The sequence below is a fragment of the Lontra canadensis genome, unplaced genomic scaffold (genome assembly GCF_010015895.1).
Source record: "Lontra canadensis isolate GAN:19392208 unplaced genomic scaffold, GSC_riverotter_1.0 scaffold5, whole genome shotgun sequence".
Classification (NCBI taxonomy): Eukaryota; Metazoa; Chordata; class Mammalia; order Carnivora; family Mustelidae; genus Lontra; species Lontra canadensis.
Genome location: NW_022630999.1, coordinates 33,912,482 through 33,934,048, shown reverse-complemented (window position 1 = coordinate 33,934,048; position 21,567 = coordinate 33,912,482). Strand labels below are relative to the sequence as shown.

General features: G+C 50.7%; 1 protein-coding gene across 1 annotated transcript in view; it reads right to left on the bottom strand.

The window, feature by feature from the left end:
• The window catches only part of KCNIP1 (potassium voltage-gated channel interacting protein 1), a 334,288-nt gene extending 313,577 nt beyond the window's left edge, over positions 1 to 20,711 (bottom strand). The window contains exon 1 of the mRNA XM_032851784.1: positions 20,220 to 20,711. Coding sequence (XP_032707675.1) covers positions 20,220 to 20,307 — 88 coding nt within the window. The 5' untranslated portion in view covers positions 20,308 to 20,711. The remainder of the gene's footprint in view (positions 1 to 20,219) is intronic.
• Between the last annotated feature and the right edge of the window lie 856 nt (positions 20,712 to 21,567).

Genomic DNA, 21,567 nt, shown 5'->3' with positions numbered 1-21,567 from the left:
GGAGAAGCACACACCCTGCTGAGCAGCGAGGCTGACATGGGGCTTGAACCCAGGACCCTGGAATCATGACCTGAGCCAAGGCAGACGCTTAACTGACTGAGCCACCCAGGCGCCCCTCATTGGGTTTGTTTTTAATCATAAAAGCCACGATCGATATTATTTTGGAAGGATTTGGAAAGGTGAGCCTGGGCTGGGGAGGGGTTGGGCTCCAATCAGAGGCAGGCTTTTGAGAACACACAATTTTAAGAACCCTCTGTGGAAGGAAGGGGACCACACAGACGGGGATTTATAGTTTACAGTGCAGGTAAGTATATGATACTGGCTCTGCGAGGGAAGCCTGTCTCACACTTGAAAAGGGCGTAAGTGGAGCTTGCCATCGTCCCTGCCATTACTACTCTAAGAAGTCTTCCTAGAGCAGTGGTTCTCGAAGTATGGTCCCTAGGGCGGCGACATCATCATTCTCTGGAGCCTTGGGAGAAATGCACATTCTCAGGCCCTGACTCCAGCCTTTCTTAGTCAGAAACCCCTGGGGCGTGTGGTGGGGTGGGGTGGCAGATAGAGGAGGGGAACAGCACTCTATTTTAACAATGGCCTCATGGCTTCTGATGTGCCCTCAAGCATGAGAACCACAGGTGTAGAGAACTAGTGCCCTGTCACTGGGCTTTTCAGAACAGATAAATGACTGCTCCACAGGGCAAGTCCTGAGCTAGATGTGAAGTTAGGCTGGTACCTCTGAAGCTCCTTCTGGAGCTGTGATTCCAGCCGCTGCCCCTGGGTACGAATGCTGTCTCTGCCTCTGCTAGATTCCATCTCACTGATTCTCAGTTGTTTCATCTATTTAAAAAAAGTGACTCCTTCGTTTTGGTAGTAGGCAGGACCGAATAAAGGTTTGGCACATGGTAGGTGGCCAGAATGGAAGTAACTGAATACTCAGAAACTTCCAGAAGCAATGATACCAGTGAATGTTAGCCTGCGTTTATTGGTGTTTATGTATTACACACCGGGCACTGTGCTAAGCAGTCTGCCTTGTGAAAATTCAGGGAGGTACCACTGAGTGTACGTCAGAGAGGAGGAGAAGAAACACAGGATAGTGGTTAAGTATGTGAACTTGAATGAGGACGGCCTGGCTTCACATACCTGACCCTGCCATTCCCTAGCTGGGTGACTTGGGGCAAATAACCTCTCTGTGCCTCAATTTCCTCATTTGCAAAATAAGAACTAACAATATCTCCCTTTTAGGGTTGTCGTATTAAATTGGTTATTTTATAAGCTTCCTAGAAGAGTAACTGACACATGGTAAGTGCCATACGATATTATGAAAAACTGAAGCTCTAAGAGGTTATTGGCCAAGGTCATCCATATAGCAGTGAGGAGCTAGGAATCAAGCCCTGGGTTGTGTGATTCCAGAGCCGACTGTCAACCACCATACTTGAGCAGACTCAGCTAGAGGGCTGAGGGCCCTACTCTCCCCAGAACCCCAGGGGCCAGGTAAGGAAACTTGTTGGGTTCCTGGAACCCTATGGTGCCCTCATACAAGTCAGGGATGTGAGGGGAGGATATCTATAATCTGCCTGAACATCTCTTACTTCCAACCAGGGAGCCCTGGTGTATCCCTCTGCCTTCCAGGTTCTTACTTGGGGACATTCCTTCCAAGGGGAGACAGTACCCCATTCCCCAGAGTTTTTCCCAGGGAAGTCTGAAGAGTCTTCCAAGTCTTTTTTTTTTTTTTTAAATTTTCAAAGATTTTATTTATTTATTTGACAGAGAGAGAGAGATCACAAGTAGGCATAGAGGCAGGCAGAGAGAGAGGGGAAGCAGGCTCCCTGCTGAGCAGAAAGCCCGACACAGGGCTGGATCCCAGGACCCTGAGACCATGACCTGAGCTGAAGGCAGAGGCTTAACCCACCTAGCCACCCAGGTGCCCCGAGTCTTCTGAGTCTAAAGGAAACCTCAGTAGTGACATTGTACTAGGGTAATGGTACTAACCATTAGACATCATTACCTTTGGGGGAAATTAAGCAAAAGGTATAATGGGATCTCTCTATATTATTTCTTACAACTCTATGGGAATCTGCAAGTACCTCAAAAATGTAAGTTAATTTAAATAATAATAAGAAAAAAAAGTCCCTACTATGTCTCACTGAAAGGAACTTCTTGCATATGGTTTCCATATACCTACATTTGGGGCTAAAATACACAGAAACTCAGAATATCCAAATAGCCCCTGCTAGGGGAATGGCCATGTGGCTTTAGAAAAATGCCCAGCCCCACTGGCCTATGCATTATTGATGATGAACTTCATTGGTTTGGGACAAATGTCCTCCTCCTGACAATAAGACTGGCCTCTATCTGCCTGCGGCTCACAGAACTCCACGGACAGGATGAGCATGAAATAATGAGCATTTAAGCATGAGAAGTTAGACACCGAGGAAAAATGTTTTTTTAAATAATGGCCGCCCAGGAGCAGAAAGCCCTCGTTAGTTCCTAATAAATCATTGCTAATGAGCATCTCATGTTTCCACCATTTTTGCTTTTCATCTCATGGTGACTCACACCTGGAGAGATGCACCTGGCTTGCTCTCCGGTGTCCCTCCCCTGGAACTCAGCCCACACTGTGGGGCTCGGAGACAGGGGATGGGGTGGTAGAGATGAATCAGACCCAGTTCCTGCCTTCAAGGACCTTTCTGTTCTTGCCACTCTTCCTATCCCCTCCCACACCATTGTCAAGGGGCCTCCTTCTTCACAATGAAGAGCCTAACTTATACAAATTCAGAATGGTGCCATATGAAATATTAATAAAACCTTTTTGTGACTTCTTGAAATGATTTCAGCCTCACCCCATCAACAATTTATCCAAAATTTCTCCTACTAACTTTAAAACTCCTTTCTCAAGGGAGTGGACTGTAAACTGCATTCATTCTATTGCTAATTGACAAGAGAGGCTGGTGCCTAAAAATATCTCCTCTTTCGAATCAGAATTACATTTAGGGAATTTTGAATTATGTGAAATATTGGGGAATATACTGTTTGAACAAAGGGTACCTACCCTGTACCCCATCAGGGGCTGCCTTTTCACATGGCGGTGGGGGGGTGGGAGGGAAAGATGAAAGCAAGATCAGCAGGACAGGGAGAAATCACCCCAGTCTAGCCAAGAGGTTCTCAGAGAGGAAGTTTGCAAGGTCAAAACTGTTCAGAATAATATCAAGATGCTCAGCTTCTTTCTAGATTTCCATAACTCTCTCTTCCCACTCACATAAAGCAGATGATCCTCCGTCAACTTCCTGAATGGTCTGAGAGATGGGGAAGGGCTGGATATAGCTGCAAAGCCTACAACTTCCAGCGGATTGGGGGACAAAATGGGGGAGGTTCATTCAAAGGCTCGAACCTCCTCCCTCAGTTGCAGCGTCTTTAATCTCTCATAATCTCCATCCTCCCACACTGAACTCCCTCTTTTCTGATATCCATAAATTAAATACAACGGCTTCCTAAGTACAGGTAACTTCAAGATGCGCCTTCTCTCCCCACTCCCAGGGAGACGGTCATGAGGGTCTGAGCCCTCGTGTGTCAGTTCCGGAGCCCCTGCTAGTGGACGTCTCTTTGATTCCTCCTATTCCGGTAGGAACTCCTGTTTTCTGAAGGTCAGTGGTTCTTTAAGGTCCTCTCGTGCTGGGTGCTGGGGTGGGGGGGGCGGCGGGGGCGGCGGCGGCGGGGTCGGGGGAGGCTCCCTCAGGGAAGTGCCTGACTCTGGATTTCAGCTCAGGTTGTGATCTGGGGCCCTGGGATGGAGCCCTGTGTTGGGCTCTGTGCTCAGCAGGGAGTCAGTCTGAGGATTCTCTCTGCCTCTGCCTCTCCCCTGCACTCCTGCTCTCTAGGATAAATAAATCTTTTTTTTTTTTTTTTTAAGATCATCTAATGCTTCCCCACTACCCTCCTTGCAACAGTTGTCTTTAGTGACAATCGACATTAACATCCTTTTGATGAATTACTCATTGTACTGGGAGGCAGCCACTTCCTTCAAGGGTATGTGTAGCAAAGGCCTCCCTGTATGAGAACATGTCATCCCTACTAGTGGGAAGAGCTGATACGTGTTGAGCACTTGTCCGCCGGGCTCTGGGCTGCATTTCTATGTGCACAGCTCATTTCACCCTAACAGTACCCTTTAGGTTAATATTGCTGTCTTCACTGCCTAAATGAGGCAACTGAGGCACAGGGGAGGGACTTAAGTTGCCGCAGATCGGAAGTTAGTCAAATGCAGAGCTGGGATTCAGATCTGGACAGCATGGCTTCCGACCTTTCTCTCAAAGTTCTGTGATTCCTGCTCCACAGTCTCTGCTCTGTATCCAAAATGGAAAATGTGGAGCAAAGAGCACAGTCAGGACTGGGAATCTATTGGATGTTTCCAGATACCTTCCCACAGAGACCCCAGGCTTTCTGCTGGCTCCCCAGAACCACATCTCTGAAGAGTGAACAAAGGGAGGTCAAGGTCCAAACATATGTATCCAAGAAAGCCCTGCCAAGATTCACACGTGGGCACTACTATGACAGACAGGGGCCCAGCAGTCAATACAAAACTTGACTCCATCACTGCCCAGCCCCCAGCCCATCAAACACGGGGCAGGAACCAGGCATGCCCGGGTCACAGCAGTCCCTGAATTGGTCACTCTATTAAGAAGCAGAATGGAAGAGAGGCTGGTCTGACATGACTCCTTCTCAAGGACCCCATCCTTCTCCCAGTTATCCCTGTTTTCTTTTCCACTTGTTCCCAAACCATTGGCCTAATAGTCCACTCGACCACTCTAGAATTTATTCAGGAGGTGACAAGCATGCTTATTTATGCATAACTTTACAGTCTTGTCTTACTATCATTATTACTATCATTATGATCATTCATAAAGATCAGGCCATGTGACTCTTCTTGGTATTTAAGTAATTTCTCTGTGACTCTGTTGGCCACTCAAGTAATCATACTCTTAGAAACATCTTGTAGACACGTGTATTTAAAGACTGTTTGATAATGCCCTCCATTGAAATTCCCTGATCCAAAGTCAGAACTTCTTTGAGTTGGAGCAGCCCTGGTCCTCTGAGCTCCTGACCTCATGTGGTTAGCCTTCCTGGGTCATCACTCCCAGTCCTCAGATCCTACTCCTCGTGGGGGGGGCGGGGGGATGGGAACAAACTCAAACAGAAGAGCATGCTGCTTGGCTCTCCATCAGATTATGTGCCCCGAGCAGACTCAGACCTCAGCTAGTTTCACTCTCAGAACATCTTTTTGGGAAGTAAGTTTTCACTTCATGTGACCTTATTCTCATGACTCTGAGTTACATGTTTTATTTGGTTTTGGAGAGGGAACCTGTAGGGAAGAAAGCTCAGAAAAGTGAGATGCTGGAACCTCACTGGCCTGGGACCTCGGGCAGTTTCTTTAATCTCCCCGAGTCTCAGTTTCCTCAATTGGAAAACAAGCCTGACATCATTCGTTTTACAGATTATTTTTGATGGACACATAAAAGATGTCCCAAGGATGCTCACTCTCTCTTTGAGCAAACATGGCTCTTTCCTCTGATTATACAGATTCTTCTCTGTGTAAGCCCTGAGAACTTTCTACTGTTCCCTTTCCCCACTAGCAACTTCCCACTTCTCTTTCTCACGAGTACCGCCGAGGACCACCTTGCTTCTCTGTCCTTCCCAATCCATTTCTAGGTCTACTCCATCTTAAACATTCCAGCCACCAACAGACTCCCTGTCTCTTGAATATACTTGTATAAACCTAGTTCCTGAGGAAAAGCAATGCCTACATACAGAGGCCACATCCCTGGGCGGCCACATCTCTGCCTGGCAGAACCAAACAGGGGCCATGGACCAGTTTCCATGAAAGTCCTCTTCTTGGGAGAACCATCATCATTGACAACAATAGATCTGGCTGGAATAATCCTCCAAATGTGAGGCAGGCAAATCCCTTGCCCCAGAAATCAGGCTTAATTGGAAATTAAATTGCATTTCCATGCCAGTTACAGGATGCCTATATCCACAGCTAATTTATCAAGGTGATGTCTCATCTCCAGGAAGCCCAGGGGAATAGAGCGGCTGCATCAGCAAAATTACAACTCGTATCAGATGAGAAGGACTTTCTTAAAAGTGCAACCTGAGCCCTTCGAGTTCCTCCTCTGGGGTTTTGTGCACTGATTGGCTGCCTCCTTGATGCAGGACGCTGTGCCAAGACTTGAAGGTACAGATGCCAGAGGGAATTGTACTGTGTTCTGGCAGCTCCGGGCCAGAGGCAGGGAAAGAATCACATAAGCAAAAGATTTCCAAGCCCCAGCAGTTAACCAAGGGCCGAATTACCTTGGGAGGTAGAAGGTATCATGGATAAAATCACTGTTCAGAATCTGATTTCTATATTTAACACTAGTACTAAGAGTTCACTTTGCTCAAGGGTGTGCCGGACTCTTCACCAAGCCCTTTGCACACATTTATTTCATTCTCCAGGCAACTGTAGGACAGAAATACACTATGATTTTCATTATCCTCCTTTTACCAACAAAAAACCCTGAGACCTAGAAAGTAAGCAACTTGCTTCAGGTCACTGCTGCCTTATTAGCAGAACTGGGATTTAAACTCAGGTTATTGGGGCGCCTGGGTGGCTCACTCGTTAATCGTCTGCTTTTGGCTCTGGTCGTGATCCTGGGGTCCTGGGATCTAGCCCTGTGTTGGGCTCTCTGCTGGGGGTGGGGGATGGGAAGTCTGTTTCTCCTGCTTGTGTTCCCTCTCTCCCTGTGTCTTTCTCTGTCAAATAAATTAAAAAAAAAATCTTAGAAAAATAAACTTAGCTTATTTCAAGGCAGAGCCTATATCTTTAACATAACATTATATTGCTCCTTTATTTCCCCCCACTTTTAATTTTAAAAGGGTCCAACTATATAAGTGTTTGTTGCAAAATTAGTACAAGGATCATGAACTTGGTTCACAAACTGTTGTCAATATTTTGCTGTATTTGTATTCCTTCTCTTTTTTTCTGTCTGTCTCTCTGTATGTGTGTGTGTGTGTGTGTGTGTGTTTTTCTGAATCACTGGAGAGGCATCTGGGTGGCTCAGTGGGTTAAGCATCTGCTTTCGGCTCAGGTCATGATCCCAGGGTCTTCGATCCCAGGATCGAGTCCCACATCCGGCTCCTTTCTCAGCAGGGAGCCTGCTTCTCCCTGCCTCTGCTCCTCCCCCTTGCTCCTGCTCTCTCCCAAATAAGAAAGTAAATAAATAATCTCTAAAAAAAAATGAATCATTGGAGAGTTAGGTTCAGGGACATAAAACACAAGTCTGGTTTGGAAACCATGTGGGAGCCCGTCTGGCTGGAGGAGAACGTGGAAGGAGGTGGAGAGCCAAGAGAAGCAGCAAGTGGGCTGAGGCCAGGGCCCTGAGAACCAGGCCGAGAAGTCCAGGGCGTGCCCCAGCATGGATAGGAAGGCTACGTGTCAAGGTAGGGAAAGCACGGCTGTCACTGAAGTTCTCGAGAAGTAAAAACCTGCAGATGTATATATAGTACATGATTTCTTTACAGTCTGATTAAATATACATGCTTGTTGGAGACAATGTAGTTGATAGAGATAAGCATCAAGAAGAACTTTAAAACATAGCCTTTAAGTACAACTGAAACCCATGCTAATACTTCAGTTTATTTCTTTTCTATTTCACTTTTCTGTACACATATCTATTTAAAGATTGGACCCTCATTGTACATACAGTTTTGTATCCTGATTTTTTTTAACCTAACATTATGTTAAGAGTATTTCTGCTTATTTTTAAGTAGTCCTCAAAATAATGTTTCAAAGACTTAGTATTGCTTTATCAGATAGATGAGCAGGAATGTTTTTAATCTACTCTTTGGACTAGAGTCTAGCTGGTCTCCGATGGTTCATTATTACAGTGTAATACCCATGATGAGCACCCCTGCCTACCAGTCTCCGTGCACATCTCTGATCACCTGCTTAGAACAGGTTTAGAGATGTCGACTCCCAGGTGGAAGAACTGCATGGACCCTGTCTCTGTCTGTCCGTGGTGTGGAGGGGCAGGAGAGGGCGAAACAGAGGACGTGCAGGCTGCAGGCCTCAGTAGCAAAGCAGCTGGGATACGGTGACGGTCTGGACTTCAGGGACAGTGCTGAGAATGGGAAGACAGTGCCAGGACGAATGCGGGCCAGAAATGATCAATGGTGAGCGAGATAACTTCAGGATGTGAGACTGGGGACATAGAGAAACAGAAAGAAGGTGAGAGAGAGAGGCCTGCTTTGCTTTTATAAGGATGGAGTAGAGGCAGAGGGAGACATTCATATAGAAGGGTTTATGATCTGTCCTCCCTTCCTTCCTTCCTCCTTTCCTTCCTTTTTGTTTTCTTCTTCCATCCTTTGAGACTCTGCTTTGCACCAGGCCTTGTGCTTGGTGCTGGGCATTCTTAAATAACTAAGATATGGTCCCTGTCCTCCATGAGCTCATGGTTCAGCTGGGGACTCTCCTGCAGGCCTGGAATTTAAGAGACAAGCCAGGGCACAGGAGAGAGACTCAGGAGGCTCAGGAGAAGAAGACACAAGGTCAAGAGAAGAAGGCACAGGGTCACAGCCGGAGAGATGTTCTGTCTCAGCCGAAGTCACTGACTATAGGGACTTGAAGAACAAGAGCCGTCTGTGGGCCAGTCACACCTCTGCAGGGCACTGGCTCTCTCCTCACCCCAGTGCCCCCAGCTCCAGCCCCCAGACTCTGCCTCAAGGTACCTACGTCAAGGGTGTTCCTAGCTCTGGCCTCAGTTTCCCCATCCGGACACGGAAGAGTCTCATGCTGGTCACTTGCCTAGTGGCCTTGACTTCCTTTCTCATGCTGGCCACCATCAGGCTCTCAGCAGCTCGTGAGGAGGGTGTCAAGGTCTAAGTTATGATGTGCGGGTGCTGGTTAGCGCTGGGGACCCCCGTGCCTGCCTTCTATGCCACAGTGCCCAGTGTGACAGGCCAGCAGGCCGTGGCAGTTTCTCTATAGTTTCTGGCCTTCAGATCACCAAATATTGCTAAATGTCCCGCCCGAGCCCATGTGCACTGAGGCTTTGAAACTTGGGGCCTAGCTTCCCCCTTCCAGGGTAGAGGCGTTCTTAGGGGAGTCTGACCCAGGCCACAAGAGATGTTGTAACACTCAGGTTTTAGGCTTATAAAGCTACAGTTTCATTTCCATACTTCCTATTTCTCACCAGGCGGAGACTGTTCACTGTGATGGGCCGGGATTGGTGAATGACTGAACTGAATGGATCCTTCCTTCCTTCCTTCCTTCCTTCCTTCCTTCCTATTTTATTAATTTATTTGAGACAGAGAGCATGAGAGAGAGAGAGAGAGAGCACAAGTTGGGGGTAGGGGCAAGGGAGAGGGAGAAGGGGAGAAGCAGACTCCCGGCTGAGCAGAGATGATGATGACCTGAGCTGAAGGCAGATGCTTAACCGACTGAGTCACCGCCGGTGCCCCACGGACTGAATGGGTTTTGAAGGCTCTAGATGCTAAGCCCATTCTCGAGTGGAATGATAACCCTCCTGTCCCATCTGCCTCGAATAAGGCTCTCTGCCACTGACAGTCTGCTTCTAGGCAGGGAGAGGGAAGGTGAAGAGAGTGCTGGAGGAGTCTGGGGTGCTCTTCTGGCCCACATGATGATTTCAGTCAACCAGCCATTTTCTGAGACCCATGAGGTTTGACTGGTATACAGAGTAGAGGAGACATAACCTGAGTTCTTATAAACAGTGTTATAAACATGTGTTATAAATAACACAAAAAAATAAACATTTGTTGAGCTTTTTATATGACATAGCATTGCACGGAACCCTTAAGTGCATTACTTCAATAAACCTGCAAGACTGATATTCTTGTGTCCACATTCCAGCAGAAAGCAAGACTCAAAGAAGGGATGGGACTTCCAAAGGTCAAACAGCTTCCAGAGGGTAATGGTTGGTTTTGGAGTCTAATGAACTCCCAAAATCATGTTCCCAGAGGGTCCTGGATCCCCAAGGGCTGGAGCACGAGCAGGGGAGCCAGCTGTGTCTGCAGCCCCCAGAAGTCTTTGCCCGGGAATGGTCACTTCACACACTCACAGAGAAGCCTCCCAGCTGAATGGAGCAGAGGGCAGAATGGAAAATAATGCCAGTCCTTTCCCCGTGGCAACACTACCCTCTTTCCATGGGAAGAATGGACGGGAAGGGGCAGCTCTCGGGATGGGGGGCTAAGGAGCCAGACAGATGGCTCAGGTCTTCATGTTCCATCACAGGACCACTGGTGGCTTTGCTTAAAGGTAAGTATGGGTGGACAGACAGACATCTGGAGGTGGAGTAGAGAACCAGGACCTTTAACAAGAAGGTAGAGCAGAGACCTTGGGGAAAGGGAAGAGGTTTCGGAGGCCCAGATTCAAGGCCAGTTTAGCAGCCTGCTTGCTGGGTGGGCTTCCCTGGGCCTCGGGCTTCTCACCTGCCTTGTTGTCCTCTCAGCCTCCACTGAGTCCTGCTATGTCCCAGGCCCTACACCGACTACTGGGAAAGTGGCGATGGCCAGAACAGTCCCTGCCCTCACGGAACTGAGCTCTTTGTGGGCGAGCCAGACCGGAAACAGGTGAATCAGTGGGTAACGTCAATGCATAAACGGAAAGTGTTATGGGGAAAACAAGGCAGCATTAATAGAAAGTGCCTGATGTGTGTGAGGGTGTTGGGGCGGGGGGATGAGGAGGTGGGGGCTGCGCAGGAGGGGAGGTGCCTGACAGATCCAGGTGAGCTCTGACACGGTGTCCAGGGGAGGTCCCCGAAACTGTGAGGCTCCAGAGGTGGAGGGCGCTGTGCCAGCAGGAGGAACATTTGGGCCGGGTGGCTGGGGTGCAGTGCAGGGAGGAGACCGGAGGTGAAGGATGTAAATGCAGAGGGCAGATCTAGCAAAGCCTGGAGGCCCCCAGGAAAAGTCTGCATTTCACCCCGGATTGTGAACGAGGGGGTAATGAGATCCTTTTGGTATTCTCAGAATACACGAATGGATAAATAGCAGTGGATGAATGGGTAGAAGAAATGACAGTCTGTGACACAGGGAATATGATTCAGCCTTCAAAAGGAAGGAAATCCTGACACATACATGGTTAAGACTTGAGTGCAAGAAGCCAGACACAAAAGGACACCTACCTCATGAGTCCATGACACAGGGCACCTAGAGCAGACAGATCCGTACAGCTAGAAAGGAGAGTGGTGGTTGCCAGGGCTGGGGGACACAAGAACGGAGGGCTAGCATTTACTGAGGACACCGCTTCAGTTTGCCATGCTGAGAAGTTCTGGAGAGGGACGGAGGGCATGGTTGAGCAGGAGGGCGAATGCGCTTACTGACCCTGAGCTATGCACTTGAAAATAGTAAAAATGGTAAATAGTATGTTGAGAATATTTACTACAATAAACATCATGGAGAAGGATGCTGGGCGGAGAATTGTCTCTGAGGGTGTGTTACTTCCCGAGGGCGGTCATAGCACGATACCACGGACTGGGTGGCTTCCCAGAAACTTATTATTTTGTGGTTCTGGAGGCTGGAGGTCCAAGATCAAAGTGCTGGCATGTTGAGACCTCTCTCCTCTGCTGGCAGAGGACCCCTGGGACCCCACGTGGCCCTTTCCCTGTGAGTGCCTTTCTTCTTTTAAGGACACCAGTTCTATCTGATCACAGCCCCAACCCCGTGAGCTCATTTCACCTTAATTACCTTTTTTAAGGTGCTGTCTCCAAATATAAGCACGTGGGGTGAGGGCTCCAACAAATGAATTGGGGAGGTGGCACTGTTCTGTCCATACCAGGAGGTGACAGTGCCGAGGGATTCGACCGAGACGGTGTTCCTTTAGGACTGCATGGAGACTTGGATCCCCGTTTGGCTCTGTGACCCTGGGAAGTTATTCGCCTCTCCCATCCTCAGGTGGGAATAGTGAGAGTATGGGACTTTCAGGGGAAAGGCTGGACTGAATGCAGGGATCCTCAGAAAGCCCCAGCAAATAAAGAACACTCAAGGGACCATGGCAAATAATCTTCTTTGCACGTGCCTGTTGAGTTTGGAATCACAGGCTGCTGTCTCTGGGCTTGGGAGGCATGGACAGGGTTAACTGGCACAAGGATGCCAGCTCCTTCCCCGTCCAGTGTGCCTCCCATGTCCCAGGCTCTGAGTGACAGCCGCTTCCTAGCTGATGCTCGCAGATAGTGAGCGGCAAGCCCAGGCTTGGCTCTGCCTGCCAACGTGTAGATGGTTTGAAAAATGCCACCCAGACTGGCCCAGGGTTAATCAAAAGATTATAGAAAGAAAATTAGAGTAGGCTAACCCCAGCCTCGCAGACTACAAGCATCAGAATCATATCTCCCCTCCCTATCGCCCGCCCAGTTCTCTGCCTCTGTGTCCAGCCCACCTCCTTCCAGCAAGAAATGAGTCTGGCCAGGCTGCTGTTATGGAGGGAAGGCTGGCACGGTGCTGTTTCCATTCTTTCCTGTCCTTGCAGGCTGGGCTGTCCAGCCGGTTCTCCCTTATTTTCTGTTGTTTGGCTGGAAAAGATGGCCTGTGGTGATGGTTTGTGGTGTGGATGGGGGCCTTGTGTCTCAGGGGCATTCTCCGAATTGGGATGCTTGAGTCAGAACAGAGGGCTTGACACCGTGATTTCTGAAAGAGCCTGCCTCTCCTCTCGGACCAACTGGGGTGGCATTGGTTTTGTCATCTTTGCTTTCCTATCCAGGATCTGAGTTTTATTAGAAATGGAGGGCTTGAAATGTGGGAGCCAAAGCTGGAACATGGAGACAGATAGCCTGACTTCCACTTCTGGCTCTGTCCCCTGCTGGCTGTGTGACTCAGAGCCAGGCCCTTCCCTCTCAGAAGCTCCCAATTTCTCCTCCACACGCAGGGCAACTGGAGCACCGCCACTTCTGGTGCTCCCGCACACGCACCGAGCTTAGAGTGCTGCCGTGAGGGGTGTTGCAATTATGGGTAGTGGATGTTAAAACTCTAAAACTGGGTGGGACCTTCAACCTCAGCACCTCCCTCATTTTAGAGTTGAAGAAACTGAGGCCCAGAGAAGGAAGCTGCCCGCTCAGTGAGCAACTGTGAAGATTTGGATTCGAACTTGGGTTTGGCGCCAAAGTGGCTTCAACCAGAGAGGACCAGGGTTAGCTTTGTGCTCATGACCCTCCTGCCAGGGCCTCACCCCAATAGGAGAAAGGCTTTCTTCTGCCTCCAGACTGGGAATCTGTGAGGAATATAGGGAAGGTGGTCACTGGTGGGGGTAAACACCTTCCCTCATATCTTTTCCTGGGGTCCTCACCTCCTTTCCTTCCTGTTGGCCCCAGGGAGCTCTGCTATCTCATCTTCTGCTTCCTCTCTCCTCCCTAACCCTCTGCCCTTCCGTGGGATCCTCAGAGCCTGGGTCCTTCCTCTTGCCCTCCTGGTTGGGGTACAGATAGACACCGAGGGGACACTGGTCAGCCATGGTGGACAGGCTCTGCAGGCTTGCTGTTGAGGGGCCAATCTTGCAAAGCACTAGAAAACTGGAATGGAAGAGGGGCCAAGTGGCCCCAAAGAAGGACAGCCGTGGCAGGTGGCAGGAGGCTGCAGTGGGACTATGGGAGACCCCAGAGAGCACCTGGCCAGTGAAATGGGTGGGGGAGTGATGTGTATGGCATAGGGAGTCAAGGATGGGAGATAGGTAGGCTGGGATGAGGGCCAGTGGGTGTGGGGTGAGCCGAGGTGAGCTTGGTCCTCACTCCGGCGGGTGCTGGCTTCGACTGGAGAGGCAAGAGTAGACCAGAACCCCCAGTGATTTAACTTTCTACCTACGACAAGGCCAAGCACTCAGAGCTTCCTGGACGCAACCAGGGAGTAGGGCTGTCCTAACATGACCCAGTGCTGGCCTATGCTGCCAGGACAGTGAGCTTGCTGGGACTTGGGGTGGTGGGCAAGTGCACACAAGCGGAGCTGCTCGTGGAACAGGTGACTCCTCCTTTTGGCAGAGGGCTCTGTCACATCTCATAGGCCCCAAGTTTCCTAGGGTCAAGGCTATTGTTTTCCCAGAGAATTCTAGTAAAAAGTCAGTCTCTCAAGGTGTCTGGTGCCTAAAATGTTGTGTATTTCCACACTGACATCATGACTCCTCACATTTGCCCTGTAAGAAGGGAGAGTGGTAGGGAGGGTCCCTTATGGACTTGAAGCCCACTCAATGTCTGGCAGGTGTCCTGGGCCCAGCGTACCTATCTGAGGGGTGGCAGTGATTTTGGAAGAGCGTGTATGTGGTTGTCTTGCTGACCTTGGCCTGCAGAATGTTCTGTTCCCCATAAAGCTCATTCCTTAACTCAGGCCATGCCGCATTAATGAATTTGTCACAACCCTTTGGAAGACCGGTAGCTCCCCTAAAAAACCCCAGCTGGCATAACCGTTCTTGAGAAACCCACCTACAAAATTATGGGAATCTGTTCCATACATTTCCCATAAATTGCATGGGAAGTGGGGCACTCTTTGCCAGGGACAAGGTGGGGAGCAATCCCCTCAGGGGTGTCTTCTCTAGCCCCATGGAGTAGAAGAGAGACAAGTGCCTCGTCCTGGCCCCAGTAGGACTTGGTTCTGATCCCTACTCTGCCACTTATTGCCAGCTGGACCACCTGGTCAGTTTCCTTACCCGGTAAAATGGTAGTTGCAACCCCTCCTCCCAAGGTCAGGACTGGGCCAAGATAGGAGAGGTGCCGAGGGCACAGCTCAGTAGGGAGGAACTCACCACTAGCCCTACTAGCCACAACCTGTCACTCCTGTCATCCTCACTGAGTTATAATACGATGTTTTCACTGGGTTTATTATTACCTCCAATTAAAGGAATGAGCCTCAGCTTGGGGGTGGTGGTGTGTGTGTGTGTACCTCACCCAAGCTTACACAGCTGTTAGATGACAGAGCTGGGACTCAAGCTGGACCTGCCTGAAAGCAGAGCCAAGTTCAAGGTCAGTTCCTCCAGAAGAGAAAGCAAGAGGAATAGCATGTCTGTGACAGGTCTGATGCACACAGAGAAACCATGGGCCAGGGTGGGAGAGGGGAGTTCGGGCTCCAGGGCATTGTCCTTGAGATAAATCTTACAAGGTCAGCCCTTCCACCCTCTTCCACCTTGCAGCTATGTGGGTGGCCTGGACAACTGGAAGCTCTCTGGGATTGAATTCTTCCCTCCTGCTGGCTTTGGCTTTGCCATCTGTATCTGGGGTGACAGATGGGTTCCCAAAGTGCAGAAGGAGATGGGTTGAAACCTCCCCACCCAGAGTGGGGCCTGCACCACTTGGGTTCCCACTCACGGTCCCAGGGTCTCTGGGAAGCGGCTGGGGAGCTGGCTGTGTAAGAAGAGAACCAGGCAGGTTCCCAGACCCTGGGGTTAACCAACCATCTAAGCCAGGAGCTGGGCTGCTAAGTAAGTTAAAGAGCCAGAGAAGGCCTGGCTCTGGGAGTCATGCTCTTTACTCCTAATAAGGGAACTGGGAATGGGAAAGGGCTCAGAGGTCGATCTCAGCACTAGGTGGGACCTTAGGAAAGCAAGTTCTAGAGAGGGGAATAGAATATTCTAGATCGACCACTCTCAGACTCTGTGCCAGCTGGGAAGAAACCGGGGTTAGTGAGGTGGAGTGCCTGCCCTGAGGTACTCGCAGTGCTGGGGATCAGCTGATAACTGCAATCCCATCAGTGAACACTTCCCGGGAATTTAGTATTTCTGGAGCTTTAGAGCCACACTCTTGTTTAATCCTATAAGGAGGGCATTGTGATCCCATTTTCTAGATTGGGTAACTGAGGCCAGAGAGGTGAGGGACCCTGCAGGAGATTTCCTGGCCTGTGTGCAATGAACCCGAGGATGTCCCAGTCTGGCAACTCACTGTCCTTCCCACTGCATAAGTGGTTGACAATTTTGTTTTGTTTTGTTTTGTTTTAAAGTGAGAGAAACTCGTTCTTTAAGTTTTGGAGAAATTCAGGACGTAGAACAAGTCAGAGTCAAGCTGAAGGAGCAGGGAGGGGCGTGCCAGATCTCCCCCACCCCGCCTCCCTCCTTGGGGGATGATTACATGCCCTTCCCGAGACACCGAGAAGGCTCAGGCATGGTTCTGACCCATCTGTCTGGTGGGAGGCTCACTCTCTGGTCAAAGATCGGGCCTTGCAGTGGATGGAGTTCAGAGAGCGTTTACCAAGCACCTCTGGGACACCTTACACGGTGCGTCCTGGAAATCCACACTCTACACATCCTCTCAGGACCCCTGGCGGACGGATGTCTGTGCCCCAAGGGGCTGCTTCAGTAACTTTATGCTATCGGCAAAGCATCCACTCCAGGTCTGGCACTGGCCAGGTGTCTCTGGCCATAGTGACAAGGAAAAGCCCATGTGATCTCTGCCCTTACAGACCTCAAGTCCTGTGGGGAAGATGCCCTTTAGCAAACATTTTTTTAAAGTTTTTATTTTTTATAAACATATAATATATTTTTATCCCCAGGGGTACAGGTCTGTGAATCGTCAGGTTTACACACTTCACAGCACTCACCATAGCACATACCCTCCCCCAATGTCCATAACCCCACCCCCCTCTCCCAACCCCCCTCCCCCCAGCAACCCTTAGTTTGTTTTGTGAGATTAAGAGTCACTTATGGTTTGTCTCCCTCCCAATCCCATCTTGTTTCATTTATTCTTCTCCTACCCCCTTAACCCCCCCATGTTTCATCTCCAATTCCTCATATCAGGGAGATCGTATGATAGTTGTCTTTCTCTGATTGACTTATTTCGCTAAGCATGATACCCTCTAGTTCCATCCACGTCGTCACAAATGGCAAGATTTCATTTCTTTTGATGGCTGCATAGTATTCCATTGTGTATATATACCACATCTTCTTTATCCATTCATCTGTTGATGGACATCTAGGTTCTTTCCATAGTTTGGCTATTGTGGACATTGCTGCTGTAAACATTCGGGTGCACGTGCCCCTTCGGATCACTACGTTTGTATCTTTAGGGTAAATACCTTTTTAAAAGAAACATAGATCACAGATTGTGATCAGAGCTATAGAGGAAAAGCTCAAGGTCAAGGAGTTGTGTGAGCAGGAGCACTTGGTCAGTTCATCTCTGAAAAGGACATCGGTGAGCAAAGTCTGAGCCACCTGTAGCATAGACCAGTGGGAGAGGGGATGGCTACAATAACGGGGACGTGGCTGTGGTCCGGGCATGGAAGGACAGGGAGGGGTGGACTTGGGCTCTCCCGGTCCTCTGGGTATTCCCAAGCCAGGTAAGAAATAGCGAGTTGCCCCCGTAACCAGCAGGAGGTGCCTGGTCCTGTAGAATCTTTATATTCCTCAATTCGGAAAGCGACAAAGAAAAATCCGTTTAACGGTTGGATTATTGCAATTCGAGGCCCCTGTGCAATGAGTAATGAGTAAGTGAAGTCACAATTAAACCCAGTGATCATTAAACTACTGCATTGTGTCGGTGAAGGATATAATCTAGTCACCAGGGCTGGCCTATGCAAAAGAAAGACCTGCTTTGCTCCCCTGCTCCAGTCCTGGCCCTACTCCCATGGTCATTTATTTAACAAATATTTAACAAACACCTGGGTTGGGCAGAATACCAATTCCCCAGCGCGTGCCTGGCACAGAGCCAGGGCTGTGTAAACACTCGGTGCTCCCTGCAGAGTGGAGAGATGCGATCCTGCCCCGGTGCCCACCGTGGGCCTCCTCCCTGAGCCCTGGCTATAGGAAACACAATACGGATGCAGGTCGGAGAAAGGCCAGGTGGCCACTAGGTTCCCAGTGCTGGTCCCTGTGGAGACTTTTCTGTGTCCCATGGGTCCTAGTCTCTGGGATTCTGAGTGGAGGGAGGGGCCATCCTGACCTGCTGTCTGGCTTCTCCATGGAGACTGACACTCCGATGCTGCACCCCCTGCTTCCCCCTGCCCAGGCCTGCCCTCCTCCTTATCTCAGCTGATGCCACTTTCCGACGAGCCTCTGGCTCTGGCCCCCAGGCCTGCCTCCATCTCTGCACTCGGCCTGGTGTCTGGTTTTCAGCCTGTGCCCCACCAAAGTGTGCATGTCCCGCTGGAGGACTTGTGTCATGTTCTCCACGTGCCCAGTGTCCGGCAATTAGCGTGGCGCAGTGTAGGTGCTCAGTAAACAAACCTTCAGCGCATGGTTGTAGGCAAATATGCAATAGACAATATCTTCCTGTTCATTTATGCAAATAGCCACCTAGCCTCTCTCTCTTACACACGCACGCGCACACACGCGCACACACACACACACACCTCTCTGCACGTTCTCTCTCCCCCCTGACTGACTCATTTTCTCATACTTAACTCTGTTGCTGTGGTGTCTCCCCATCTGGAGCTACCTGGAGAGCACAGATCCACCTGCAGCCAGCTACACTGAAGGCCGTTGACCCTGTTCTTGCAGATGGCATGGCCTAGGCCACCCTCTCCAGACCCATGCCCATCTTAGTCCCTGACAGCACCCTCACATCCAGTCACTGAAATGCAGTCCATAGAGGGATCCTGTGTCTCAGCTTCCCTGGATCCTTGCAACCATGCTGGAAGGTAAACAGGGCGCAAGTAATGGACCCATTTTACAGATGAAGAAACTGAGGCTCAGAGAGGCTGAGTCCTGCACAGGGAGCAAAGCCAGAGTTGAGATCTCGGTTTCCCGAGTATGGGCCAAAGCTCTTTCTGCTAATCCTCTGGGAAGCCAAGGCTGAGATGGGGTGCTACCCCTTATCCCTCATCCCCTGAGATCCTGGAATCCGTGACAAGGGGAGAAAATCCTGTTTGGAGGGATTGAATCGCGGGGAGAACTCTGGGGCATCCTCCAGTCCTGGCTCTCAGCTCCTCACCTCTGTCCATCCCATGTGGGCCCCAGGAAACCTGCCCGCAGCCTGACCCTCAGCCTTGGGCTGTTGGTCTCCCTGGGCGTCCTGGAGGCGCAACACCCTATTTGAGAAATGTAGAGGCAGATCCGGGGTGATGATGGGGCTGAGGAAGGAGCTAGGCAGAACTCAGCACCCTTCCCCCTGACATTTGCAGCTCGGTTTGCTCTAGGCCGGATGCCCAGGGCGGGGAACACCTGAGCCGCGTCATCACAGCTGGCCACGCGCAGCCTTTATCTTCCCTCCTTGTCACTTAAAAAAAATGCTAGTCAAGGTTTTGTGGCCCTCCCTTCTTCCCTGAATACTAGGCCTGCTGCTTCCAATGCATCTCCCCCAAAGACTCTTTCCTCCCGAAAGAGGGCATGAATATTTAAAGACTTTTCTTCAGCCAGTGAAACCACATCATGCTGCTGCTCTCTCTTCAAATTTTATCTCCAAAAACTTTGCCAGAGTCTCTCTGAGGGCCTCGCCCTCCCTGGCACAGTGTAATGGGTGGTGGGGTGGGGGAGGTGCAGGGGGGTTGGTTCTGGAGACAGGAACGGCCCCGAGAAGTCAACCTCCCCTCCGCGTCCTAGGGCTGACTTGTGTGCACGCAGTCCTAGGGCTGGTTCGCAACAACCCTTCCTGCTGCCCGGGAAGTTGAACCTACCAGCCCTCTGCTGCCCCAGTTCTTGGAGGAGCGGAGGAGACAGACATAGACACAGACAGGATCCACAGAGGAGCAGGGGTCCCAGGGAGCAGAATGAGGACGAAAGCCCCAGAAATGCAGGACCCTGGAACCTGGCAAGAGAAAGTCCTTGGTGCATTGGCCCCCAGAGCTGACATGAATCCGGCGTTCACCCGTGCATGGCGGACTCCGGCCCCGCCGCCACCTCCTGCTGGCCTCCTCTAGCGGCTCGGTTCTGCAGAATTACTCACAGCCCACCGCATCAAATCTCTCTTTTATCAACAAGACACAACACTCCCTGGATAACTTCTTAAAACTCTGGTCACGCTAAGCAGCCTCCAGTGCTCCGAGAAGGGTTCTGTCCCTCTGCCCGCCTGTAGCCAATCAGCCGCACACCACCAAATCCATTTCCAAAGTTCCAGGCAATTATGGCCAGCTGAGCTCCCTGGCGTGGTGCCCGCCCACCCAGAGCCAGGACCCAGGTTGTCAGCAACCCCAACTCCCAGCCACCCTGGTCCTCCCCTGCTGTCCTCTGAGACCCCGGCACACCAGAACAGCCACAGACGCCACCCCAAGGCGCTTGCCACCGTGGCTAGCCAGACCACATTAAGACAGAAAACGAGGGTCAAGTCCAAGCTCCCTACCTTTGCTGAGGGTCCCGGTGATAAGCTTAAAGACGGTCTGGGCAAATTTCACGAACCCAAGCTTGCATCTTTTGGAGCAGCCACTCATGATGGTGGAGGGAAGGTAGGCTCTGCTGTCAGCGCCCAGAAGGAAAAGTGCCCACCTTGCGTGGCCCTGGAACTTGGAGCCCGCCTAGGCAAACCCTGAGAGGCGGAGGTCCCCCAGAAGCTCCGGGAACAGCACAGCTGCCTCTGCAGTGAGTCCGGCTTCTGCATCCAGAAAGCCTGCAGGGCACGATGTTTGCTCCCTTCCTCCCTCCCTCCCTCCACCCCCTCCTGCTGTCCACTCAAGTCCTCACCACGGAAGGACCTCAGGACGCTGGGGCTGGGACAGGGACGTCCTGCCAGGGCACAGGGCGCTCCGAGGGAACCAAGGAGGAGTGAGGCTGAGCAGAGCAGGGAGGGAGGAGCTGGCGTTCTCCCCGGCTTTGCTGACTGTCTTTCTTACATGGCAGTGGTAATGTAGCAATTAATACTCGAGTCAGAAGGGAGGGACTGCTACGCAAAAACACTCCGCTCAGCAGCCTCCTGCTCGCTCTCCCGCTCTTTCCTTCCTGGTTAATCTAATAGATCAATTCTCCCTGCCCTGATCGGGATGTGGGAGAACTCCCCACAGAGCCAAAAGCTGCCGCTCAGCACTCAGTGGAAAGTTTGCAGGCAGCAGCCCGGCAGCCTGGTTTGCGTCACGAAATCGGGCTGAGTAGGAGCCCCGGGGGAGCTGGCCTGTGCAGCCCCCCCCCCAACCGGGCACCAGCAGTGGGTGGTGACTGGGAAGGCCGGTGCTTCCGACCACCTCCAACTCCAGGCGCTCCGACTCCAAGTTGGCCAAGAGTCTGCGCACTCTCATCGGGCTAGGAGTGCGATTGTCGCTTTCCTTGATGAAAGTATCCTCAAAAATGCCAGAAGAGAATTCAGTCTGATTACAGTACAATACTCCCGGAAGTAAACCTGCAAGGCGGTATGCAAATATGGAACCCAGTATGCAAATATGAAATGCATATGCAAATACAAAGTCTGCTATGCAAATAGGCTTAATTAAAATATCTGGTTGACATTCAGTACCACCGACTGTGCAGGTTGGAAGGGACCTCTGCAGACATCTCATCCCACCCCCTACACAGGGCATGAACTTTCCCCATGACGTCCACACTGTTCCTTGATGATTCAAAAGTTCCTCCGAGGGCCATCAGCATCACCGTGATGCGCTGTGGCCACACAAACAACAGGTATGGAATCCCCCATCAGCTGAACTAAGCCAAACCCTGGGAAAGTCTTTCTCTTCCTCTCTTGTCTCCCTGGTTGCTGCTTC